Here is a 22450-nt window from a genome sequence, read left to right on the forward strand (position 1 = left end):
GTTTCCAGCTCCTGCTCCCATTCTCTCTCGGAAATCAATAAAAACATTTAAAAAAAATAGTGTCAAAGTAAGAAGGAACTGGGGTGCAGGGCAACACTCAGGAACTGGAGGCACCTGACTGGCAGCAGAGGCCCTGGGAGGGTGGGTATAGGACTGCCAGTTTTAAAAAGTGCCCAGCTAAATTCAAATTTCAGGTCTGCACCGAGTAACGTTTTAGTGTTGCATGGACATACTTAAACTAAACAACTTATTTCTGAAATTCAAATTTAACTGGATCTCTTGTATTTTTATTTGCAAAATCTGGCAACCCTAGCTGGAAAGGAAAGAGGACACGTTAGGATGGAGGGAATAAGGTCCGAGAGAACACAACCCCCAGTGTTGGGAGGTGACTTCCCCGAGCCCAGGAGGCCATGGGAAGCCAGTGGGTAGGGAGCCGCCCGCCTGCGCTGGCAGACCCGTGGCACGGGGCCTTCCTGGGGAAGTGCAGGTGTCTGGTCTTGCCTGCCCAACAGGGAGGGCAGATTCATCTCCAGCAGCAGGGTGACCTATGAACCCCTTTGACACCTGGAACCCTATAATAACGAGGGAGGGATAAACAAGGAGGGTAGAAATCTGGGGGTCTGGCCACCTACCCTGGAGCCACCTCCACACTGGGGCTTGGCAGGCCCGGCGCTGGCAGGGCAGTGGGAAACCAGGCTGAGTGGGGGACTTGGCCTGTGCCCAGGGGTCACGGTGGCTGGCCTGGAGGAAAGTGGATGAGCTGAGACCCTGGGAGGCCCTGGCTGGGAGAGGGAACGTGGTTGCAGCGAAGACAAGCTTTTCAAACTCAGCCCTGGGGCTGGGCTGGTGGTGTTAGAGCAGCTCTGGGATCCACACGCATCTCCCGGGGCCGGCGGCTACAGCAGGAGTCTGCAGGGAGACCCCCGGCCCCTGCAGGTCAGCACCAGCACCTGGCACGCGGGGTGAGGCCTGCTCTCTGTAGGGAGATGGTCTATCTCCGGGAGCCCTGGGACCAGCCCCCCGCCTTCCTCCCTCCCTCCTCCACCACAGAAACTCACCATTAAGTCAGGCAAGAAAAGCAAACTGTTTATTTACACCTCAGTCTGTACATTAGTTCCCGAGGGAGCCCGCCTCTGAGAGCCTGCTTCTTTTGGGCTGGAAGCAGGCTGGGGGTGGAGAGCTCGGGACCCTGGCTCACAGCCTTGGGGCCTCACCCCACTCTCCCCCACCCTGGGGCCTGGAGGCGGGGTCTCACTGAGCCCGAGGGCTGAGAGCTAAGCCCGCTTCCAGATGGAGGCTCCTGGGGCTACAGACTCAGGTGGAACCCACAGAGGCAAAGCCATCAACCAACCCTTGGACCTGAGGCCACACGTGCAACTCATTCCATTGGAACTCCCCGTCCCCTTCCCCCCAGGAGGCCCAGCTGAGAGAGCTGGGGTGAAGGGAGCCAGCCGGCTGCGAGAGTCTGCAGCCTCGCCCGGTCTGACCTCGGTCCGATGTCAGTGGGGGATTTAATGGCACCCGGGTCTGAGCACCTTCAGCAGATGAGGGAGAGCTTGGCAGTTGTTAACGGCAGGCGGGGCAGCAGCGAGAAGCCTCTTCCCTCTGCCCACCTGTCCGCAGCTGATCTAGACACCAGATGGCAGCGGCTTCCCCGGGGGCGGGGGTGCATCTCCGAGGGGCCCACGGAGCTGGCAGACCCGGAACGTCCCTGCCGGGCTGAAGCCCCAGGCTGGGAAGGTGCGCTCTACTTTCTATAAATATTGACGCCAACGCAGGAGAGGTTTGTGGGAGAAGTTTACACAAAGCCACCCTTTCTGATGTGCGAGGCTTCTACACTAGCAGCAGGCTAGACGAGGGACTAAGTGGGCCCGAGCCCCCCAAGCTTAAGACCATCATGGAAAATTCTGTACAAGTGACCACGTCTGCACGGCTGGGTGACGAAGGGGCAGTGGAGCCTGGTCCCCGCGGCGGGCGAGCTGGGACACGGGGAGCAGGCCGGACGTGGCGGAGGCACGCGGACACGAAGTGCAACACTATGTACACATTTACAGGGCTCGGGAAGGGCCAGGGGCAACGCGAGGATGTAGAAAAGGGGGCAGTGGCAACGTGGAAAGTCCTGTACAGGGGTGACGGGGAAGAAAAAGGCACAAGGACAATGACCCCAAACCATGCAGACAAAACGCAGCCTGTGCAGCACAGAACAGCGGGTCCCAGCAGGAGGCTCGGGCTCCTGGGACAACAGCACTTAGATCCTGCGGGGGTGGCCCTGGGGTGCCACTCCCAGCCACCCCTCCTGGGGGGCTTGGGCAGACATCCCCCGCTACAGTCACAACGGGAAGAGAAGCACAAGGTCGGAGCAACAAAATCATGGCGCATCGACTTCACCAGGGTTTACGCTTTTAAAAACAACTTTCTAGAAAGTGGTCTATTTTCCCAGGTGGGCAGCCTTGGAGTTGCCCTGCCATGAGGGGGGCAGCCGTGGTCCTGCTCCCCCTGCCCCCCGCCCTCTCATGCACACACAGAGCAGGAGGGCAGGACCCGGAGGTCCCAGGGTCAGGGAAGGGGAGGGACTTGCTCAGAGTGACGGGGAGGGCCTGGCCCCCTAGCCTGAGGCCCCGCAGCAGCGTGCCTGTCTCCCAGCCTGAATCACAGCCCTAGAGGGGCTGCCTAGTCCCAAAGGAAGAAAGGCTGGAGATGACAGCAGGGAACGGCCCTCTCCTCAATCTAACACCCACCTCAGGTGCAGATCTGCGGGGACAACTAAGTCATTTCCTTGGAATGGTGACCATCCAAAAACTTCCCGTTTCCAACCACATCTACATTAGCTTTTAGGGTTAAATTTGCTAATTCATTACTAGTAAACAGACCCCCACAGAGCACAAAAAGAGGGCTCATTTCTCCCTGACCCACGGCCCCGGGAGTCCTGGGAGGCCTCTGTCGCTCATTGTAACAAAAGCGCCCACACTGTGCCCTCCTGACTGGGCCAGGAATCAGACTCCCGGGTGTCACAGCACCTGGAGCCTCCTGATTGTGGGCGGGTGTTGGTTTGGTTACTCAGGGAGGAGCTGGGGCAACCCTTACCCACCCAGGGGACACCGACCCGAGGCAAAGCCCACTGTTTGAGGCTGCTTGTCGGCTCCCTGCCAGGCTGTCCTGCTCCTCCTCCTCCATCCCCACTCCTGCCACCCACTGACTGCGGGCACCAAGCAGACCTGCCCACTCAAGATGGCTAACCCACAGGCTGGCGAGAACAGGTGGATTCGCCAGCTCCTGAAGGCTTCTGGCCTGGCATTCTGGGGTCAAGGGGTCTGCTAACTTCCTGCCATCGGAAGTCACCTTAGGAAAACCCACCACCCGCCCAGCAGGAGACTGCCTGTCATCTAACACCTGGATTAAGAAGCCCAACAGCCACTTCCTCCCGTGTTCCCTGACCCTGGCCAGCAACCTTCCAGGACAGGCCCCAGCCCCCAGTCCCCGGGCTGCACATTAGCAAAACCCGGGGAGCCCTTCCAACATCTAGACGCCTGGGCCATACCCAGGACAATTAAACCCCAACTTGTCAGCCCAGTCAGCAGAATTTTAAAAATCCCCCCAGGCGATGCCAATGTCCAGCCAGAGCAGAGAACCACCCTTTCAGGTCCAAGGGCCTGGGAAGGTTCTCGTCTCAGGCTTTGTGTTTTTAACAGGTCAGAAGTCAAGTCAAGCTAAAGAAAGGTCCCTCTTACAATTCGGCAAGGATCTAACACATTTAAAATAAAACATCTTGTCTAACTCTGGCCACGTCAAAGTTAAAATTTTTTTGTACTAGAACTTTATTCCTTATACCTTCCCACAGAATCTAACAGAAGGGGCTTCCGTTCTATTAGATTCTGTAGATAAAACTAACGTGCCGGCTCCGTGAGTCCTGTCTGGCTTTGAGTTGAGTGCAAGGACAGGCCAGTGTCATATAAAGTGGGCGTCTCTGCAGAAGCCCCTCTAGGGCAGCGGTCACCAGCCAGTCGTCCGCGGACAATGGTGGTCCGTGAGGTCCGAAAGGTTGGTGACCGCTGCTCTAGGTAGTGCTGGTTCCTACCTGGGTTTAGCAAGAACCAAAACCAAAACCAAAACCCACACAGGCCACCCAGGCAAATCACAATCACCTGGGGAATTTTAAACGTCCGAAGCCTGGGCCACACCCACACCCATGAAATCAGAACCTCTAGGGATTTGGGCCTGTGATCAGAATTTCAAAAATCTCTCCATTTTAATTATGTGCCAACTATTGTGTGGAATAGACTTCTACTAAAAATTAGGTCGTTTACCTGAAATTCAAATTTCACTGGGCATCCTGGATACTGTTCACCAGGACTGAGCGAGCAGGGCAGGACCCTCAACCTGAGCACACACGAGGGAGGAGGCAGCACAGGAACGGGGCAGACCCAGGTCAGTGCAGCTCTGGGACCTGCGGGGTTGGGGGGCTGGGACCCCGAGGCACCCGCCCTCCTCAGGCTAGCTTTCAAGCACAGAAGAGCTTTTCTAAAGTGTCATCTGAAAAAGCCAATGGGACAGACGAGGTTTCCTAAGAGGTATTCTGGCTGATGTCAGAGGCTGGGTGTAACTTGAGGTGTGTGTTACATGGACTTCAGCCTCGTGTTAAAGTCCGCCCTCGTCCAGAGGCCCCACGCCCCTGCACCAGGTCCTGAGGGCCTTGCAGACGCGGGGCTTCCTCGGGGAGTGTGCCTGTGGCGCCCCCTGCAGGAGGAGGCGCAGAACGCTGCGGGCTGACCGCTTTTCCCGCCCCTTTCCCCAGGCAAAATCCCTTCCCACACTGCGACTGCAACTCAGGCAGGGCAGCCTCCCACCTCCCTGCAGCTAAGGAGCTTGTACAGTTTTACACATAAAACGCTCATCCCTGGGGCAAGCCCCACCATCTCTGCGGGACTCCTTCCCAAGTAAAACCCAGACCAAAGCCAGGCCAAGTTTATCGTTCCTTTCCTTTCATTCATGGCGCTCCGTCCTATTAGCAAATTCTTGAGAGACCGGCTCCCTATGCTTTCCTTCCACGGCCACTTCTCAGAGCCACTGCTCAGACCCTCAGCGGAGCCCGAGGAGACCAGTGTCCCAAGGGGTTGAGAAGCTCCGGAGGACGGACTCCTGCCCTGGTTTTCCTGGTGTGGGGGGCCCCAAACTCCTAGATCAAGCCAACGCAGTCCCGTTATTTGCCGCTTGAAACAAACCCCACACATATTCTTGAAAAGAAATCACACAATCCAACCAAAGCAAAAGCTGACAGGACTGGAAAGAAGGTGGGTCGTGGCCGCAGCCTACCTCTGTGAGCAGGGAACCCCCAAGTCCCCAGGGGCCCTCTTCACCCGCCACTACCCTACCTTCTCGGCATACTCCCCCCCACGCCCTCCACAACATGCCCAAACTTTCCCTGTACACTAGAAGTGCTAACGAAAGCAAACTTCGGGGGGGAAATGAAGACCATCCATGTTTATATATTTGGATTGAGGAAACGAATCGGCCATATAAAATGGAGAACCACTGGGACAACTCAGAGGAAAAGTACCCTATCTACTCCCAGCTGCCCCAACAAAAGATCACATTGAAAATGTGTGTGAACTCCCACACGTGCCCCGAGGACGGACGACTAAGGTTTCCCTGAAACTTCCCCAACTGTGTCTCCCACCAGGACAGCATTCGTTTCCCACTGGCTGAGGACCGAACGCAGGTGTGTTCCTAAAAGTTGGGATGCCGGGGTCTCCCTGCCCAGCTGAGCCCAGCCCACAGGCCTGGCTCTGAACACCCGCGCCCGCGGCTGCTGTCACCAGGCTGCGCAGAACGCAGGGTGGTGAGCAAGGTCCACTGCCAGCCCCAGAAGCGGCTGACGGTCCATCCTGGCTTCTCTTTCCAGATGCAGCCGGCGGAAGGAACCTGGTGGGGAGGCGAGCGTGCTCCTCCCCGAAAACCACGTCTTTGGTTGCCCGATGCCAACACGTGCCTGAAACACCCCCGTCCCTCAGCCTCCTTCTCCCTCCTTTAATCCCTGCACGTTACAGCCAAGTGAACGCTGCTTATTTTTCATGGTCTCAAAAACAAAACAAAACAGGAAGGGAGGTAGGTCAGCAGGGATGGGAGGGGCACGGAGGGTGCTAAAAACACGAGGCTTCTCAGAATGAAGGTGGCTCGGCAGCAAGCCCGAGTCCTTTGGACACACGGCGCACAAGCATCGCAGGGGCTGCCGGCCGGGGAGGGGGCTGGTGGGGGCCCCTCCTCATGTCCCCCTAAACGCCACTTCCTCCTCTCTGAGCTCCAGCACCTGGACTTCAAAGGTGGCTACAGAGGCTGGCGAGGACACCGCTGCTGGACAGCTGAACTCCCAGGAAAGGTCATAACTTTGCTCCTGCTCCCAGAAGGCATGGGTGGGAGAAAGAGCTGTCTCCCTAGAGTATTTAATCCTCACCCCCAGAGGTAGAATCATTTTATCCAGTATCTGCAACACAAGCTTCCAGTTCTTGTTATTACAGTCACTCCTGATTGCAGACCTTGCCCCCCGAAACCTCCAGGACGCTCTGCCCCTGCAAAGGGACCACAAAGTGCATGGACAGCTAACGGCGCCGAGTCACCCCCAGCCACGGCCCCACGCTCACCCCTCGCTGTGTGCTCAGCGTCCACACCAGTACACATTACATGGTGGCCAGGGATACATTTTCAGTGTGTGGGGGGGGCCCGGCTGGGGCCGCATCCTCAGGCAGGGTCTGCCCTTCGGTCCTGGGGTCCTGGGGTCCCGGGGTCCCGGGGTCCCGAGGCCGCTCTGCAGCCAGCCCCCGTCTCAGTGTTTGATCTCGAGGATGGAGGGGTTATGGTCCAGGATGGCGAGGATGATCTTGTCCATGTACTGCCGCAGCCGGAAGTTGATCTCCTCCTGCTCCTTGAGGGCTTCCATAAGCTGATGGTAATGGGAGAGGCGGTCAGAGGCCGGCCTGGGCGGAGCCAGGTGCCCGGGCTCACAGGGAGCCAGTGCCCAAGGACAGAGCTCAGGAGACCCAGGCAAGGCAGCCCCAAGACCAACCTCAGCACTCGGTGCCAGGACACGAGTCTAAAGCCCGGCTCGACTCACACCCAAGGAGAGGGAACCATGCAGATGCCCAGGCCCAGCCCCAGACCCTGATTTGACTGGTCTGTGGAGGGGCCCAGGTATGGGTAAGTTTTTGGTAAAAGCTGAGAACACTGGCCAAAGGCATTTATAATCAAGACGGACACCCAAAACTCCAGGGCCCTAAGACTTGTAAGGCTGTTTCTTCAGCCTGGAATGGCCCCCTTGCCACTCTTGGCCCTGCCACTGCCCCTCTCCAGGTCCATTCCTGACAGTCCTTTGGGATGTCACTGAAACGCTGCATCTCCCCGGCTCACCTGGGAGCTCTCTGAGGCCAGGGGTCCCAGCACAGGGTAAGGGGTTCAGTGACTGTCTTAGATTCATGTTTAAATGTAACCGGAGTATTTGGAGAGAGAGCTTTTATAACCATACCCCCGTGGGGCAGGAAGAGGGGGCTTTGTGTCCCTCCCCCTCCACAGGCTCAGTGATCCTGTGTCCTGGCCTCCCAGTCTGTTCAGACAGCCCCCGAGTTGTCAGAAGATGAAGTGAGGGCATACTGCCAGCAGGTGCTCCACAAGTGGCTTGGAGGAGGGGAGTTACAGACCCCCTGGGCTACATGTTAATGAAATCAACTGGCCATTTCAGCACATTTGTGGCTGAGCTAAGACTCAAGCTCCAAACAGGAGCTCCTCCCACCATCTTCGGGAAATCAGAGCTGATGAAACCCTCCTGCAGCTCTGCCCTCACTCAGGGTCGTTGCAGATGGGGCCTCCCCGGGGCCAGGCCTGGTCTGCTTTCCCTGCTCTGGGCAGCCTGGGGCTCGACGTTGCAACAGGTGGGGATGGGGCAGGGCTAGAGGAGGACCAGGCCCCGAAGTGAGAGCAGGAGTGAACGGGCACGCTACCTCATCGCGCGAGGCCGTGTCGATTTCCGAAGCCAAGGACTGTGCTTTGGTCTGGGTGGCAAAGAGGTTCTTTGCTTCGTAGAGGCTGAGGCTCAAGATCTGCCCATTCAAGTCGTCATTCTGATCCCTCAGCTTATGATTCTCCTGTGAGGAGGACGAAGGCACGATCAGCTCCCGGAAGCATCCAGAACCCACCTGTCTGCATCCACTGTCACCTGACTCCCACCAGTACCCTCCCCGCAGGCGGGTGTCATGTCAGGACCCCATAGATGATGTGGCCGCTGCCAGGCTTGGGTGGGGGGAAAGGGCTGGGTCCTGGGAGGTCAAGGGGTTCTTAGAAGTCACAGCCCTGCTCGGGGAGCCTGGTTTCAGGTCACCCCTTCCTCCCTGGGGGTGCATGAGCCAGAATGGAGCCCCCGAGGCCCTGTGTGGGGACACTGCCCACCCATGGCTCCTCCAATGCTGGCCCCTCGGGGAGGAAAAGCGATGCCCTGGGGTGTCTGGGCTGGCAGTGGCCTCTCTCCTCAGCTCCTCCTGCAGCCGGGCTCAGGAGTCCTGCTCTGGGAGCTCTCTCCAGGCGCATCCTCGCTCCCCAGACCCTGCCTGCCCATGCCCTGCCCAGACCCGTTCACCAGCCCCATGCTCTAGCTTTTGCCTAAGGCTTCTAAGGACTCACACCTGCGACCCCGGGCGCCCCCTGGTGGATGAGAAGAGCTGGGTTTAGTACTGCCGAGGGAGGGTGAGCACCAGCATCAGCTGCCGTGGAGCCAACTCCGGTATAATTTGTATGGCGCTCTCCCACCCTAGCCGGGCTAAGGATGGGGCTGCAGCAGCCATCACTCCCTCACTTGGTCACTGCCCCTCCTGGTCCCTCGTCCCCGACCCCTGACGGGTCTCCATTATAGGAGTGCTCCCAGAAACCTTATGAGATGGCTCTGCCGGGAGACCCCACACAGGGAGGCACTAATATTCAGCCGGGGGGAGTCTCATTCCCCACCCCACGTGCCCAGGACAGAAGAGTGGTGTCTATTTCTTTTTATGGATCCCAAGGAAAGCCCTGAAAACCTCCCTCAGCCATGGCTGCCTTGCCTGAGCTGAGAGGTGAGGGTGAGCAGCCCTGACAGCCAGGTTGTTGAGTGGAGCAGGCAGGAGTGTGTGGGAACCCACCCCCAGGGCCCTGGACACCTGATCCCGCCGCACTGAGGCTCCCAAGGGCGCACCTGCTTGAGTCGCTTGATCTCATGCTCCAGCTCCACCTCGCGGGCCCTGGCGTTGAACTCGCCCAGGCCGGAGGATGCGCTGCGGCCCCTGCCTGGCCGCTCGCAGTCCAGCTTGTACATCTGCAGGTGCTCCAGCTCCTTCCGCAAGTCCTCGATGAGCTGCGTGGGAGAGAGGCCGTTGGTGGGAGCAGGGCAAAGGAGGGAACCTGGAGCCCTCTGGCCCGGGACCCACCTCCTGCGTGGCCTCCCGCTCCTTCTGGAACTCGAGGCGGTTCTGCCGCAGCTTGTCCATCATGCGCTTGTACAGGTCCATCTCATCCTTGAGCCGCAGGCTGGTGTCCTCCAGCCGGTCGGACATACGCTGCCGCTCCTGGGGCCGGGAAAACCAGGTGAGTGAGGAAGGTTCCCAGAGGGGCTCACTGTGCCCCGGGGCTTCCCTGAGGATCCGTGTCAGCCACCTCGGGCAACCAGACCACCCCCGAGACAGAGCCCGCCGAGTCCCGCTACAGAAACATCCAGTCCCTAGGACTCTAGAACCGCCGGACACACCGAGGCCCCTGCCGGCCTTCAGTGACGCCAGATGAAACGGCTAGAAGGTGGCAGCCCGAGCGTTTAGAAAGTAACCCTTTTCTCCGTTTTATTGTATAAGGAAATATATTCACTGCAGAAAATCAGAAATATAGGAAGACAATTTATTGTTCATATCTTACTGCCTGTTTTTTCTAGGGCAATTTTATTAGAATTTCAGAAACTAAAGGCCTCGCATGGCCACGCTGCCTGTCTGTGCATTTGGCTCCAGGTCCAGGCCTGGGAGGTGCTGCACCTGCTGCTCACCTCGTCCAGTTTCTCTGTTTGCGACTTGAGCCGAGTCACCGTGGTCCTGAGCTCTGTGTTTTCCTCCTCTAACTGCTGCACCCTGAGGAGAGAAGGACCAAGATGTCAGACAATCTGCAGCAATCTCTCTCCCGCAGGAGGAAAGGTGCCAGAAAGCAAGAGAGAGAATATAAATAATTATTTCAAATGATAACACAGCCTTGCGCTTCCTGTCATCCAAGGAAAAATGTTAAAGACACTGAATTATTTTTATATTTTTCGTGATTCACTCGTCAGTGAATAAGAACGTTAAGATTCTTTTCACATGCGCCCTTACGGCCTGACACTAACGAGGGGGCATGCTTTTCTCCTAAGAGGAAGTCTTCCTGTGATTGTCTGTGACAGGGCCCTCCTGCTGGAATCTGCCATTTGAAGGCAATGACCGTATTTGTTTTCTGTTCTCCCTGCAGCATCTTACCAGGGCTCTTCCTTCTGAGAGCTCACTACAGCTACCTGACATCCACAGGAATTAGTTCCAATAATCATAATCCTCTACGTTAGCATTCACCAGGGGCTGTCCTGCTGCGACCCCATGAAAAGACAGCCCGGGTGCCCAGGTAGGTGGTGGTGTTTCTTTTTAATCCTCACCCGGAGATATTTTTCCCACTGATTTTTCCATAGAGAGTGTATGGGAAGGGTAAAGAGAGAGAGAGAGAGAAAAGCATTGATATGAGAGAGACATTGATTGGTTGCCTCCCGCACCTGCTCCAGGAGAGGCCCACAGGCCAGGCCAGAAAGAAATTCAGACATGCACTCTGACGAGGCCACCTCATGGGGAACTCGAGATGGTGGCGGATGTGAGGAACAAAGCACCCCGCATGACTCTGGGAGCACAGTCTGCATATTCTATATGAACAGCGCCCCCTGGAGTTGTGCAAGGGGCATGAGTTAGGAGACAGTTCGCAAGAGGGCTGGCTTTCTGTGGTTTGGCCTTTGGCCCACACTCACTGTCCTCTTCCACTACCTGTTCCCAGACACCTCTCAGGCCAGCCCCCCTGGCCAGCTGTCAGAGCAGACAGAAAACAGTGCCACTTAATGAGGGACCAGCCTCCAGAAACAGATGCAAAACAGCAGCTTCGAGACATGAGTGAACCCCTGGTGGTAAAGCTAACAAAGCGGGTCTCAGGCACAGGGGAGTTAGGAGGTCTCGCCGACGGGTGGAGGGGCACCAAGTGCACTAGTGCCCTTTGGCCCTGCCTGACCTCCGCAGGGGGGGAAGCACCTGCTGCCAGCCCTGAGGGCCAAGGTGGGAGCCCACCTCCCAACGCACCCTCCCCCCAAGGTGGCCTAGCAGACACCAAGAAGGCTCAGCCCGGACACTGGGGACTGAGTGTGGGGGCAGCTGTGCGCTCTGCCAGGGCCCAGGAGGCCTCCCTGAACCGGGACATGGGCACAGCCCTCACTCATTAGCAGTGTTCTGGTGTACATCAGCTCACCCACCCTCAGGCAGGGAGGGAGGGATGACAGGTGAGGGAACTGAGGCCCAGGGAAGTGACATGGTGCGTTCCAGCTCATGGAACTGATGGGTGACCAGCCCCGAGTCCCAGGTCAGTACCCCTCTCCCTGCTGCCTCGGGTTCTAACGTCTCTACCGGAGCCCAGCTTTTCCATTTCCCGGGGCTTGTGGGCCAGGGTGAGTGAAGAATCTGACAGCAGGGGGAGCTCCAAGCCTGGACATTAGTCTCAGCCCAGGCATCAGGCAACAATACCGGTTTGGGGGCTTTTTACCCATCCTCTGGGGGCTTTTTACCCAGACATGTGTTGTTTCCAGTTTTACCTGCTGTGAACAATTCTGCTATGAACACTCTTTGACACGCCTAGAGAACATGACACGTGTTTAGGTATCAAAAGTAGAACTGCTAGGACACAAGGCCTCTCCTCTGGCTGCTTTCCCGTCTTTAAAATGGGGACGGCAGCACTGCCCCACAGGCTGTGCCAGGAGCGTGGGGGGAGAGGGGGTCAGGAGGCAGCCGGCTCTGGGGAAAGGCCCACCTGGTGTGCAGCAGCTCGATCTCCGTGCTCCGCTCCCTCTCCAGCTTGCTGTAAGCCTCTCGGTGTCGCCGCGCCTCCTCCTCCAGGGCCTGCTCGGCCGTCGTCTCCTGATCCTTCACCATCTCTTCCAGCTCGTGCACCCTGTGGAGGGGCGGACTCCAGTCCAGGGCCAGCTTCCATGGCCTGTGTCTTCTCACCCCACCCAGGTTGCAGCCACGGGGAGCCCTGGACCCCAAGTCACTAACGCCCCTCCTGTGGGAGGTGGAGGCTTGTTTGTCAGGCCTGGGGCCAACAGCTTTGCTGACAGATGAGTTAGGGACACTATGGCACCCAAGGAGAGGTGTGTCAGCCGGGCATGCCCTGGAGGCGCAGGCCTGGCAGTGGGTCTAGAGGGGAGCGAGGCTGTGCCTGAGAAGGTGGGATTCCCGGGCAGACAGAGGGAGGGACGGCGGGCCCCGCCACAGCTGAACGAAACAGCCCTCAGGCCTCTCCTCCTTTCCCTCTCTCCCTTCCTGCCAGGACCCCTTAGTCAATAATTCAGCTTTTGGGCACCTGACTCCTGGCTAGTGGCCTGAGCATGGCAGACCTGGGACAGGGCCAGGCCCCACTATGGGTGTTATAACCCCAGTCCCGGGGGCCTCAGCGGACCCTCCACCTGGGGCACATGTCACTGGCAAGAGTCCCTCTATGAGACTGACCTTCTGGGAGGGGAGTACAAGGCTGAGGATCAGGGCCTGGGCGGGGATCCGTTTAACAAGTTTCAGGCTGTCCTGGGAAGATAACTAAATGCTCTGTGCGCTGAGGAATTCCAGACCCCCAATCAGGAGCAAGTGCAGCACCCCCACTCCCACGTACTCTGTCAGCACTGGGGAACGCCATGTTCAGCGGGCCTCCATTGGAGGTGAGAAGAGCAATGCTGGACTTTCCCCACCAGCAGCAGGTGTGGGCCCCCAACTCACACCAGTCTCTCCCTGCGCAGAGCTGGTCCCCAGGAAGGGAGGCCAGGCTCTCATCTTTATAGGACACACACAGGAGCGTGGATCCCAGCTCCTGCCTCAGACATGCCCTGGGGCTGCAGACCTGGGGGGTCAAAGTCAGGCTCCTACTTGTCTCCCTGTCCCCAAAGACCTGTCCTCCTGGGCACCCTGCATGGGCAGAGCCAGGGAGCAAGGGCTGATTCGTCTCAGACCCGCAGAGCTGAGAGCTCCCCTAGCTTCTCTTGGGGACTTAGCAACAGGGACAGCCCTCCGTTCCTAAGTCACAGCCAGCGCCCCCGAGCCAAGGCCACAGCCTGACCTGTGCACCAGCTGGGTGTTCTCCTGCTTCAGCTTGCTCTTCAGGTCCCCATTGGTCAGGCTGTCATTCTCCAGTTCCGTCACCTTTTTTTCCAGGAAGCTCACCTACAATAGGGGGCAGAGGTGGGGGTGGATAAAACCTCTGAGGCCCCAGGACTGAGAACCTAGAAACCACGGGACCGAAGGCCAGGCCCTCCAGCTGACTGTATGAAGGGCAGTCATGTTTGGTGGGAGTGAGGATGAGGTGGGGATGGATGTGCCCACGTGATCAGGAGGTACAGGGTCTCCCAAGCTCCCAGAGAGCATCCCGGGGTGCTGCCTGCTGCCCCCAGGGAGCAGGGCCCACCTTCTCCGTGATGTCGTTGTCACAGGAGTCAATGCTGTCCCGGAACAGGTCCTCGGTGCTGCCGTTGCTGCTGCTGAAGTTGCTGCTGTGCATGAGCTGCCTGCAGGGGTGGAGGGAGGCGCGTCTGGATGCAGAGGGTCTCTGGGGACTGAGGTCCAGACTGAGGCACCCAGTACCCCAGGGATGTGTGCGCCAGAACCCCCTCTAAGGAGGCTGGCCTCACCCAGCCAGGGGAGAGTTGCCTGACCTCTGAGCTCCTGAGGTCATCCAGCTCAGAGGATGGCAGGCGGCTGCTATGCCCCTCAGAGCCCCGTATACGCGGCCAATACATACCAGCTCTTTCCTGCTGCGTCTGAACCCTTCTACACACGGGTTCTACCCAGTAGCTGCCAAGTGACCAGAGCTGGTAGATAAGCCCCGACCCCCACAGCCTGGCTCCACGGTCCCAGCAGAAGGACTGGCCCCAGAGGTCACCAGGAAGCAGGACCCAGTGTCCTCACCAAGCTGCTCCTGCTATATCTCTGGGCCCCGGGGGGAGGGCAAAGGAAGACCACCCGGACTGCTGGCAGTGTGTGGTGGGTGAGACTGGAATCCTGGAAGCAGGCAGATGTAGCTCTTGCCTGAGGCAAATCCCAGCTCCACGCCCCAGGGCTCCCCCTTCCCACTGTCAGGCAGCAGCCAGGGTCCCCACCAAGAGGCCGTCTCACCCTGGCTCCTGGGCCGGAGCCTGGGCGCTCGCTGGCAGCTCCCAGAGCCCCGAGTGCAGAGCCGGGGCCAGTTTGTAGGAGAACCAGAGCGGGTCCTGGCGGTCCCAGGAAGTCAGCTCCGCAGGATCTAACCTGGAGCGAAGCCACCACCTCTGCCAGCAGGAAACCCAGGGCCGCTCAGAGCACAGGACAGGCACTGACAGCGAGGGGCGCTGTGCTGCCTGAGGCTGAGGCAGCTGAGGCCTTGCAGATGCCGACTCTGCCAGAGAGGACAAGGCATGGAGATGGGGAGGGGGCTGGCCCTTCTTTCTCAGGAGTGTGTCCTCCGGTGGCTCTGCCTGCGCTGCCTGGCACGCCGTGTTCTCCCTGCTCATTCAGCCACACAGGGTGCAGGGCACCGCCTGGGTTGGGGCTGCTGGCATGGAGCTGGCCTCCCTGGCAGCAGGGACAGCATTCCACCTGTCCTCCCTTGGGGTGGGGGGATGAAGGGGGCTTACCGTCCAAAAGCCGTGCTGGAGATCTTCCGGTTGGGGCTACAGAGAAAGAGAGAGGGGAGACATGGTCACTGAACAGCGGGGCTCTGGGCTGCCCCTTGCGCCCTGGCTGCAAGGCACCGAAGTGTGAGCCAAGCTTTTCCCAGCCCAGCGCAGGGATTTCCCTGATCAGCTCGGTCCTGAGAGGCAGCACCCAGATTTTCCTGCTGCAAAAAAACCCAGGCCCCGAGGATCAACCCCATTCTGAGAGTGCGCTCACCTGCCTGCTACTTCCCCTCCTGCCCCCACCTCCCCCACCCCCGGCCACCTGACCCCATGCTGGGCCCGGGCCTCACCTGTTGGCCTTCAGGTTTTTCAGTCGGGCTTCCAAGTCATTCAGCAGGTTGATTTTCTTGCAGCACTGAGAGCAGTAGACATCCAGCAAGTCGCTGTTGTACGCGTGCCGCATTTTCCGGGGCGTCTGCCCCGCACTGATTCATGAAAGAGAAGGCAACCCCTTCTTAACGGCTGTCCAGTCTGGTGCGCACCCCATCCTGCCGAGCTTACTGTACTGGGTTCCCCAATACTCGGGAACCTTGTGTGTGTGTGGTTGGGGGGTGGAGAGTGGGAGGACAGCACCAGGTCTCCCCTCCTTCAAAACTCTCAAATAGAAGCAGCCAATGAATTGTATCCATTTCATAGATTAGGCAACTGAGAGCGCTAGAGTTAGAGTAATCAATGAGTCAGGCGTGTGGAAGGTATAAGTATGCCACCTTGAAAAACCCTTCAACAATGAGGTTCTAGAAAACAAGACAACAAAGACCCCCGAGTCTGCAGACTCCCAGGTTGGTTAATTCTATTTCTTCCCCAAGATGGAAGGAGAGAGAAGGAATTCCAGACCCCCAATCAGGAGCAAATGCAACCCCCTCAACCCCCAGGAGCAGAACCCATGTAGCTCAGGACTCTGCCTGCTGAACCCCCCGGGGATGCGGCTGGGTTGGTTCTGCCACTTTTCCTGGACCCCAAACGCCATTCCAGACCGAGGGGCCACCTGGAAGACACTGAAGACCCCAGGTCCGAGTAGACGTTGGTCCTGGTCTCGTCGTCGGGGCAGGGGCTGCTGGGAGCACAGTCCACGTCGTCTCCCTCCCCGTAGTCTTCAAACTGCTCCTCGTTGCTGATGAGCGAGGTGGTGGAGTGTGTGGAGAGGTCTGAAGTCGTCATGGATGGAGTGTGGCCCAGGGACCTGGTGTGAGAGAAGGGTTGCCCGTTAATGAGGCCACAGCCTGGGGTCGGAAAGCTACCAGTCCTACCAGGAGGTCCACTGGTTCGACAGATGCCAGGGGCCTGATTAAGTTTGTGCCTGGTGATATGCTAAGTACACTTTTGGGACCTTATCCAAGGGGAATATCTCACCATAGAAACTGTTTCTACCTGAGAGATAGTCAAACCCTGCAGCAAAAATTGCTTATAACCCAATGGTCCACATTCAGCTACTTTACATTATTATACTTTTTTGTTTTCTTTTTTTTCCTCTTTTTACATCACACTTTATATTAAATTATAATACATATCAGTAAGTTAGCTTATTAAATTATGGTCTATCAAATCATTGTTGAAAGGTTTATTAAAAATAATGGCAATAACGTGGAAAAATTAATATTAGGTTTTAATTAAAGTTGTACATAAAATTCCAGCTATAGTAAGATTGAGCATGATAAACGTCTATACAGAATAAGGAAAAGTTGTAAATGAATACATTTAAGTGGTAATAGAGTTTGATTTTGGGTGGTGGGACTATGAGTAAAGTTAGTTATTTCCCCTCCATTCTCACTTCCCCAACTTTCCCAAGTTCTATTTAATTGGCTTGTACTCCTTTAATATTGAAATGAAGTTTTAAAACAAAAAACAATGGGCTACCAGGTGAGATGCTCCTCCCTGTTTACAGAGGGGATTTCTAGTCCCAAAGAGCCTAACCCAGGGGTGGGCAAACTTTTTGACTTGAGGGCCACAATGAGTTCTTAAACTGGACCGGAGGGCCGGAACAAAAGCATGGATGGAGTGTTTGTGTGAACTAATATAAATTCAAAGTAAACATCATTACATAAAAGGGTACGGTCTTTTTTTTTTTTTAGTTTTATTCATTTCAAACGGGCCGGATCCGGCCCGCGGGCCGTAGTTTGCCCACGGCTGGCCCTAACGCCAAGAAACACGGTCAGAAACCCTGCGCGCCCCCCTCCCCCCACCTCAGTGACCCGTGGGGTAGCGGGTACAGTGTCAGGCTGGTGGAGCCCTGTCCCTAACCCAAGAACAGAGGGAGGCACAACTCATCACCTGCCAAGATCTTTCCTCCCGTTAGTCAGCATGCAGTATTCCCTGGGTACTGTTACTCATAAGCTAGGGTTTCTCTGACCTCCCAAGCCTCCACACTCGGAAACCTGAAACAAGTGTGTAAGGGGCTGAGGCAGTGGTTCTCAAACTGTGCCCCTGAGGAACCCCAGGTTCTATCTAAGACTCCCAGGGTTAATGACAGGGTGTTAAAGATCAAGTCTCCAGTACCTCCACCCAGATGTATTTATTTCCTTATCTGTCTGCCCTCAGGTTCCTCAGCAACTCAGGTTGAATTAATCATACTCCTCCTTTCTTTCTCCTATACATTTTACTGAAACTCTTGGCACCTGCTGCTGGCTGCCTCCTGGTGATTGATGGTCCCAGAAATCAATGGAGACAATCAAGTGGCAAATGATTAGCCAAAAGGCCAACAGGTCTGTAGTCAGTGACCATCTGTCCTTGGGTTGGTCACAGGAAGCACATGGATAAACAACTCCACAAGGCCCCTCGAGAACTCCCAGAGCCCCCAAGTTTGAGAACTCCTGTGCTGAGGAAATACATTAGGTTAAACCATATGAAATTGCTTTTTAAAAGTTGAAAGTTATTAAAAATGGACAATTTCATATGGTTCGATCGATACAGGTACCCCTCCCCGCCTCTCCAAATCTCAGGGTCAGCTGTGACCATTACCTCCTCCTGACACATGGGATACCAGCTCCCAACTGTCATGGCCTCGGCTATGAGGGCGGCTGCTGCCCATCACCCCACAAACACTGTATCATCTCTCCAGGGACAGAGTGAGGGCTGGAAGGAGAGGGACCCCCTGCTGGCACCAACTAAAAAACGACATTGCCCCATTGGGAAGTCACTAGGTCCTAATGTCATTTTAAAATAATAATTCTGGATATGAGAACACATGAGCAATAAAGAAAATACAGAATATATAGCCCAGTAGATGGGAGGTAATTAAAGCCATTAATAATCTCATCCTGAAAGAACTGCTAATTTTCTGGAATCATTTTTCCCAGGCATTTATATATATAAATATTTTTATATACTAGTACATTTTTTTAAAATAAAACTAATATCATACCTCATTGACATCCTGTATCTTGCCTTTTTAAAAAACTAATTGAGATCAGATACCCCGTATCATTAAATAGGGAAGCTTGACTTTACACGGTTGCCTAAAATTCTAGAACTGGCCCTGCTGTTAAGCCTTTAGGTTGCTTGGAAGTTTTGCTATTTACAACACCCATGAAACGTATGCCTGGGATGGGAACCCCGAGTGTATGTCGTTTGCTTCCGGGAGGTCCCCCTGGGAACCCACCTCCAGGCCCAGGGGTCACGCATGGGGTTGCAGACAGCTTTCACTCACTTGTCCTCGGGCAGGAGCAGGCCCCCGAGACCCCCGTCCTTCTCCTCCGCAGGGCTCCCGACGGGCCCCTCCAGGCTCTGGGTGCTCTCCATGGGGCTGTCCATGTCTGACTCGGGGGGGCCCTCGGGTGGGGCCAGTGTCATAGCCTCCTCCTCATCCTCAGGAAAGAAGCCGGGCTCCCTGGGGAGGACCTCGCCATCAGCAAAGGTGGGGCCTGGCACCTCGCTGCCCTGGGAAGGACAGAGACACACGGAGTGAGTGAGGGTGGCTCCCTAGGGCTCAGCACTGGTCATCAGATGGCAAGGACACGTTACTAATTATGAAGTCCAGGCGCCCCACCTAATGACAGCGGGAATGGCACGCAGGGACCCTGAGGCTCCAGGTATGAGAGCGCCTGCCAGGTGATTCATCTTGGGGCCTCTCACACTGCCCGCCTCACGAGAGCCCAGTGAGGAGTCAAACCCCCAGGGACAGCCACCCATGGAGGAGGGCCACAGCCAGGCCGGCCACGGTTCAAGGCACCTGGGCAGCTCGTCACAATCCCCAACACAAAGGCTGCACAGGAGGCCAAATGGCTTGGGAGAAGGCTTCGTGGTGATGGAGCTCAGGGCACAGCCCCAATGAATGGTCACCGAGAACAAGGACCCTGACCTGCAGAGCTTGCCACCCAGCACAGGGACGTGCACGCAGCATGACACCCTCCATGACGCTGGGCACTTCCCATAACCCCTCGGGACTTAGTTCTCTCTGTAAGTTGGGAGTGGCAGTGAAGTCTTACAGGAGCGCTGTGTCACAGTGGGCCTCGAAGAATACACCCCAGTCACAGGATGCGATGCCAGCCTGGGGGCACCGTCTCCTTGGCCCTGCCACAGCTACATAGGAGCAAGAACACCAGGCTCTCCATTCTGCGCTCTGGGCTGGTCCCCAGCGCCTAGCATGCTGCCTGGCGCAATGTAGGCGCACAATTTGCCTGAACCTTTTGTTCAAATCATCTTCTAGGAGAAGGGGTCTGGTTTGATGCAGAGCTCACTCTGGTCTGAGGGACAGCTCTCTGCAAACCATTTCCTGGGGCCACTTTGTCTCTGAGGAGGTGGGTACCTCCCAGGTGGCACTGCTTCCACCTGCTCCAAGGTTCTCAAGCGGGCTCCTCGGCTCGGGCTGGCAGGGCCCCTCAGGAAAGGTGCTCCCGGCAGCCCCAGAACTGCAAGGAGGGTTAACAGTCGAAAGGCTGTGGGAAGCCTCCCAGCGGCTCCTCAGACAAGGATCAGGGACAGCTGAGGAAGGAGGTGAGTGACAGGCGTGCTGTGCCCGCCCAGATGTGTGCAGCCAGTGGTGCGCAGGCTCCTGCGGGTCCAGACCCACCAACACATCCTGGGCTAAGAGATGCTAATTAATGAGTCTGGCTCCTGCCGGTGCCAGGCTCCGGCTGAGCACCAGATGGGCCAATAAAGTCGGCATCAGACAGCCAGGCCCCCAACTGTGTAATTAAAATCAACCCTGGCGTTCACATAGCCCTTTCTACCTAGATGTCACTACTCCAAGCCCACGTGGCTCCCAACTCCCTCAGATCCCGTCCTACGCCAGCTCCTCCCCTGCAAGCCCGACCTGCATCCCAGGAGGAACTCACATTTATGGGCAGCCACTTATCTCCGTCTTACTAATGAGGACATCAGGCTCAGAGTCACCTGCCAAAAGTCCTCGGCCTGCCTCCAAGGTCCCACCTGCCTCCGAGGTCCCCACCTGCCTCCGAGGTCCCCACCTGCCTCCGAGTCCCCACCTGCCTCCGAGGTCCCCACCTGCCTCCGAGGTCCCCACCTGCCTCAGCCACAGGCGGTTCCCTTTATCACTGGTGCAACCCACACTTCATGGGCTTTCAAACCTCATGGCGACCATGAGAACACACATCACAGGGCAGCTTACTAATTATGAAGCCCTATTGCTGCAACTGCATGTGCCCACTTCCTGTCCCCACAGGAAACTCCCCGAGTCAGTGTGTGGATGCCCGGAGAGAAAGCAGGAGGAGACAGCCCTCCGAGGAGAGCTGGGGCTCCTGCAGGGGCTTTCACCTTCCCGGACCCGGCAGGGGGACTAGCACTGCTAGGAACCCAGCTTTGTGGCTCACAAGAGCACTCAGCCACTTTACAAATGGGTGTCTTCACAGCCCTGTGAGTTGGGTCTCCTCTCCCGCGCTGTGTAGGTGGTGACTCGCCTGGAGCCTCGTGGGAGTTAGTGGCAGGGCTGGGACTGGATTGTGAGTCACCAACACCCACTCTCCCCACAGCACCGTGCCAGCAGGGGTCCCCAGGGGACGGCAGGCAGGCGCCAAGTGAGACCAGCATCGGTGCTCAGGTGACCGGCTTGGCCTCGGGACAACTCCTGTTGACCTCACTGGATACTCAGACCCAGAGGCTGAGTTTCTGCCGGGCACTGTGCCCAGAGACACCCAACTCACAGCATGCAGGTACCTGGTACCTGACATCCCACAAGCGAACCAACTCCGGGCAGCCCACCCATGGTCCCAACCAGAGTGGCCTTGTCTCAGCCACAAGTGGAGCAACAGAAAGGATAGACCCCCACAGGGGTCCCTCCCTCCCCCAAGACCGCCACCTCCTGAGGCGTATTTTTACCCTGTGACTGAGCAGAGTCCTTATCTGCCTGGCCCCGCACACCTGCCAAAGCCTCCTGTCTATGTCTGTCACAAACTCCCCACCCGCCTCTCACTACAGCCCCGGAGAGCACTGGGAGGTGTACAGAGCAGAGATTAAGGACTCATGGTCTCCATCTGACATGGGCAAGGGTTACTCTGGAACTTCCCAGCCTCGGAGACCTAAAGCCAGTCTCCCCTTGCCAACGCCAGGCCCCTCACCCACCCCTCGCTTCCTCTCTCTCTTTCTCTCTCATCATGCCAGCCTTTTCCTTTAAAGTTAGCTGCTCCCTCCACTATCACCCTTTTCATTCAACCCACAATTGTTTGCCCGAGGCCAGTGGAAATTTTAACTTCAAAACCATTTCTGGTAGTTTTCCCCTCCACTCAAATAATGTAAGGACGGCTAGACGGAAATTAACTAACTGCACCCCGATGAGTCCGGGAGGGTAGCGCTTTGGCCTTTGTCCTGGACCAAAGCATCCTGTCACCTGTAGTCCTCCCCGAGGGCCTGGGCTCTGGCCCAGCTCCCATTCCTGGGCCTCTGGGGAAGGGCTTGGGGGCAGCACTGGGCCTGCAAGGGTGCTGCTGGGGTTGGGGACAGCCTGCTCCGATGCCCACCCCTCGGGCAGGGAGGCAGAGCAGGGGCAGCGGCAGGAAGGTGCCGGGAGGCAAACTCTCAGCCCAGCTTGAGCCACCGCGCACTGGCCGGCAGAACCCAGTCACACTAGAAACCCTTCTAAGCCTGTTTCTTTCTTTTATGGTTTTTAGATAAAGTTACAGACAGAAAGGAAGAACTCGTCCATAATAAAAATGTCCTCGCAGGGTTTCTAGGACTGGGACTTGCTCGGGCTTCCGAGAGCTAGGTCACCCTCGGCCAGGCAGCCTGGCTGCTGCGGCCCAGCGTGAGCTCCCAGGCCACGCGTACTTCCAGGAAGGAGATCTTTGGGGAATGTGCGGGAGCTAAAGATTAATCCGCCAATTCTACTGAAGCTACAAGATTCCAGGAGTTCCCGGACAAACCCAAGGTCAATTCCAGGCAGAGGGAGCCTGGGCTGCGGCAGCCCCTGGTGGTGTGTGTATGTGTGTGTGTGTGTGTGTGTGTTGGGTGGTGTGTGTGTGTGTGTGTTGGGTGGTGTGTGTGTGTGTGTGTTGGGTGGTGTGTGCATGTGTGTTGGGTGGTGTGTGTGTGTGTGTGTGTGTTGGG

The 22450-nt window shown here is 57.0% G+C and overlaps 1 protein-coding gene across 2 annotated transcripts in view; it reads right to left on the minus strand.

Annotated features, from left to right (window-relative positions):
- Positions 1-1065: 1065 nt before the first annotated feature.
- RAB11FIP4 (RAB11 family interacting protein 4) overlaps positions 1066-22450 on the minus strand; it is a 70774-nt gene continuing 49389 nt past the window's right edge. Inside the window, exons 3-14 of one of the 2 annotated variants that reach the window (XM_006095563.3) lie at positions 18600-18829; positions 15942-16136; positions 15247-15381; positions 14915-14950; positions 13711-13810; positions 13366-13469; positions 12070-12210; positions 10040-10121; positions 9438-9575; positions 9206-9364; positions 7986-8129; positions 1066-6934 (exon numbers count right to left, since the gene is read on the minus strand). In XM_006095563.3, the coding sequence (XP_006095625.2) occupies positions 6818-6934; positions 7986-8129; positions 9206-9364; positions 9438-9575; positions 10040-10121; positions 12070-12210; positions 13366-13469; positions 13711-13810; positions 14915-14950; positions 15247-15381; positions 15942-16136; positions 18600-18829 (1581 nt within the window). In that variant the 3' untranslated portion in view covers positions 1066-6817. Of the gene's footprint in view, positions 6935-7985; positions 8130-9205; positions 9365-9437; positions 9576-10039; positions 10122-12069; positions 12322-13365; positions 13470-13710; positions 13811-14914; positions 14951-15246; positions 15382-15941; positions 16137-18599; positions 18830-22450 lie in introns of both variants that reach the window. The other variant, XM_023759506.1, reaches the window with a different exon arrangement.

This window comes from Myotis lucifugus, unplaced genomic scaffold, assembly GCF_000147115.1.
Source record: "Myotis lucifugus unplaced genomic scaffold, Myoluc2.0 scaffold_157, whole genome shotgun sequence".
NCBI lineage: Eukaryota > Metazoa > Chordata > Mammalia > Chiroptera > Vespertilionidae > Myotis > Myotis lucifugus.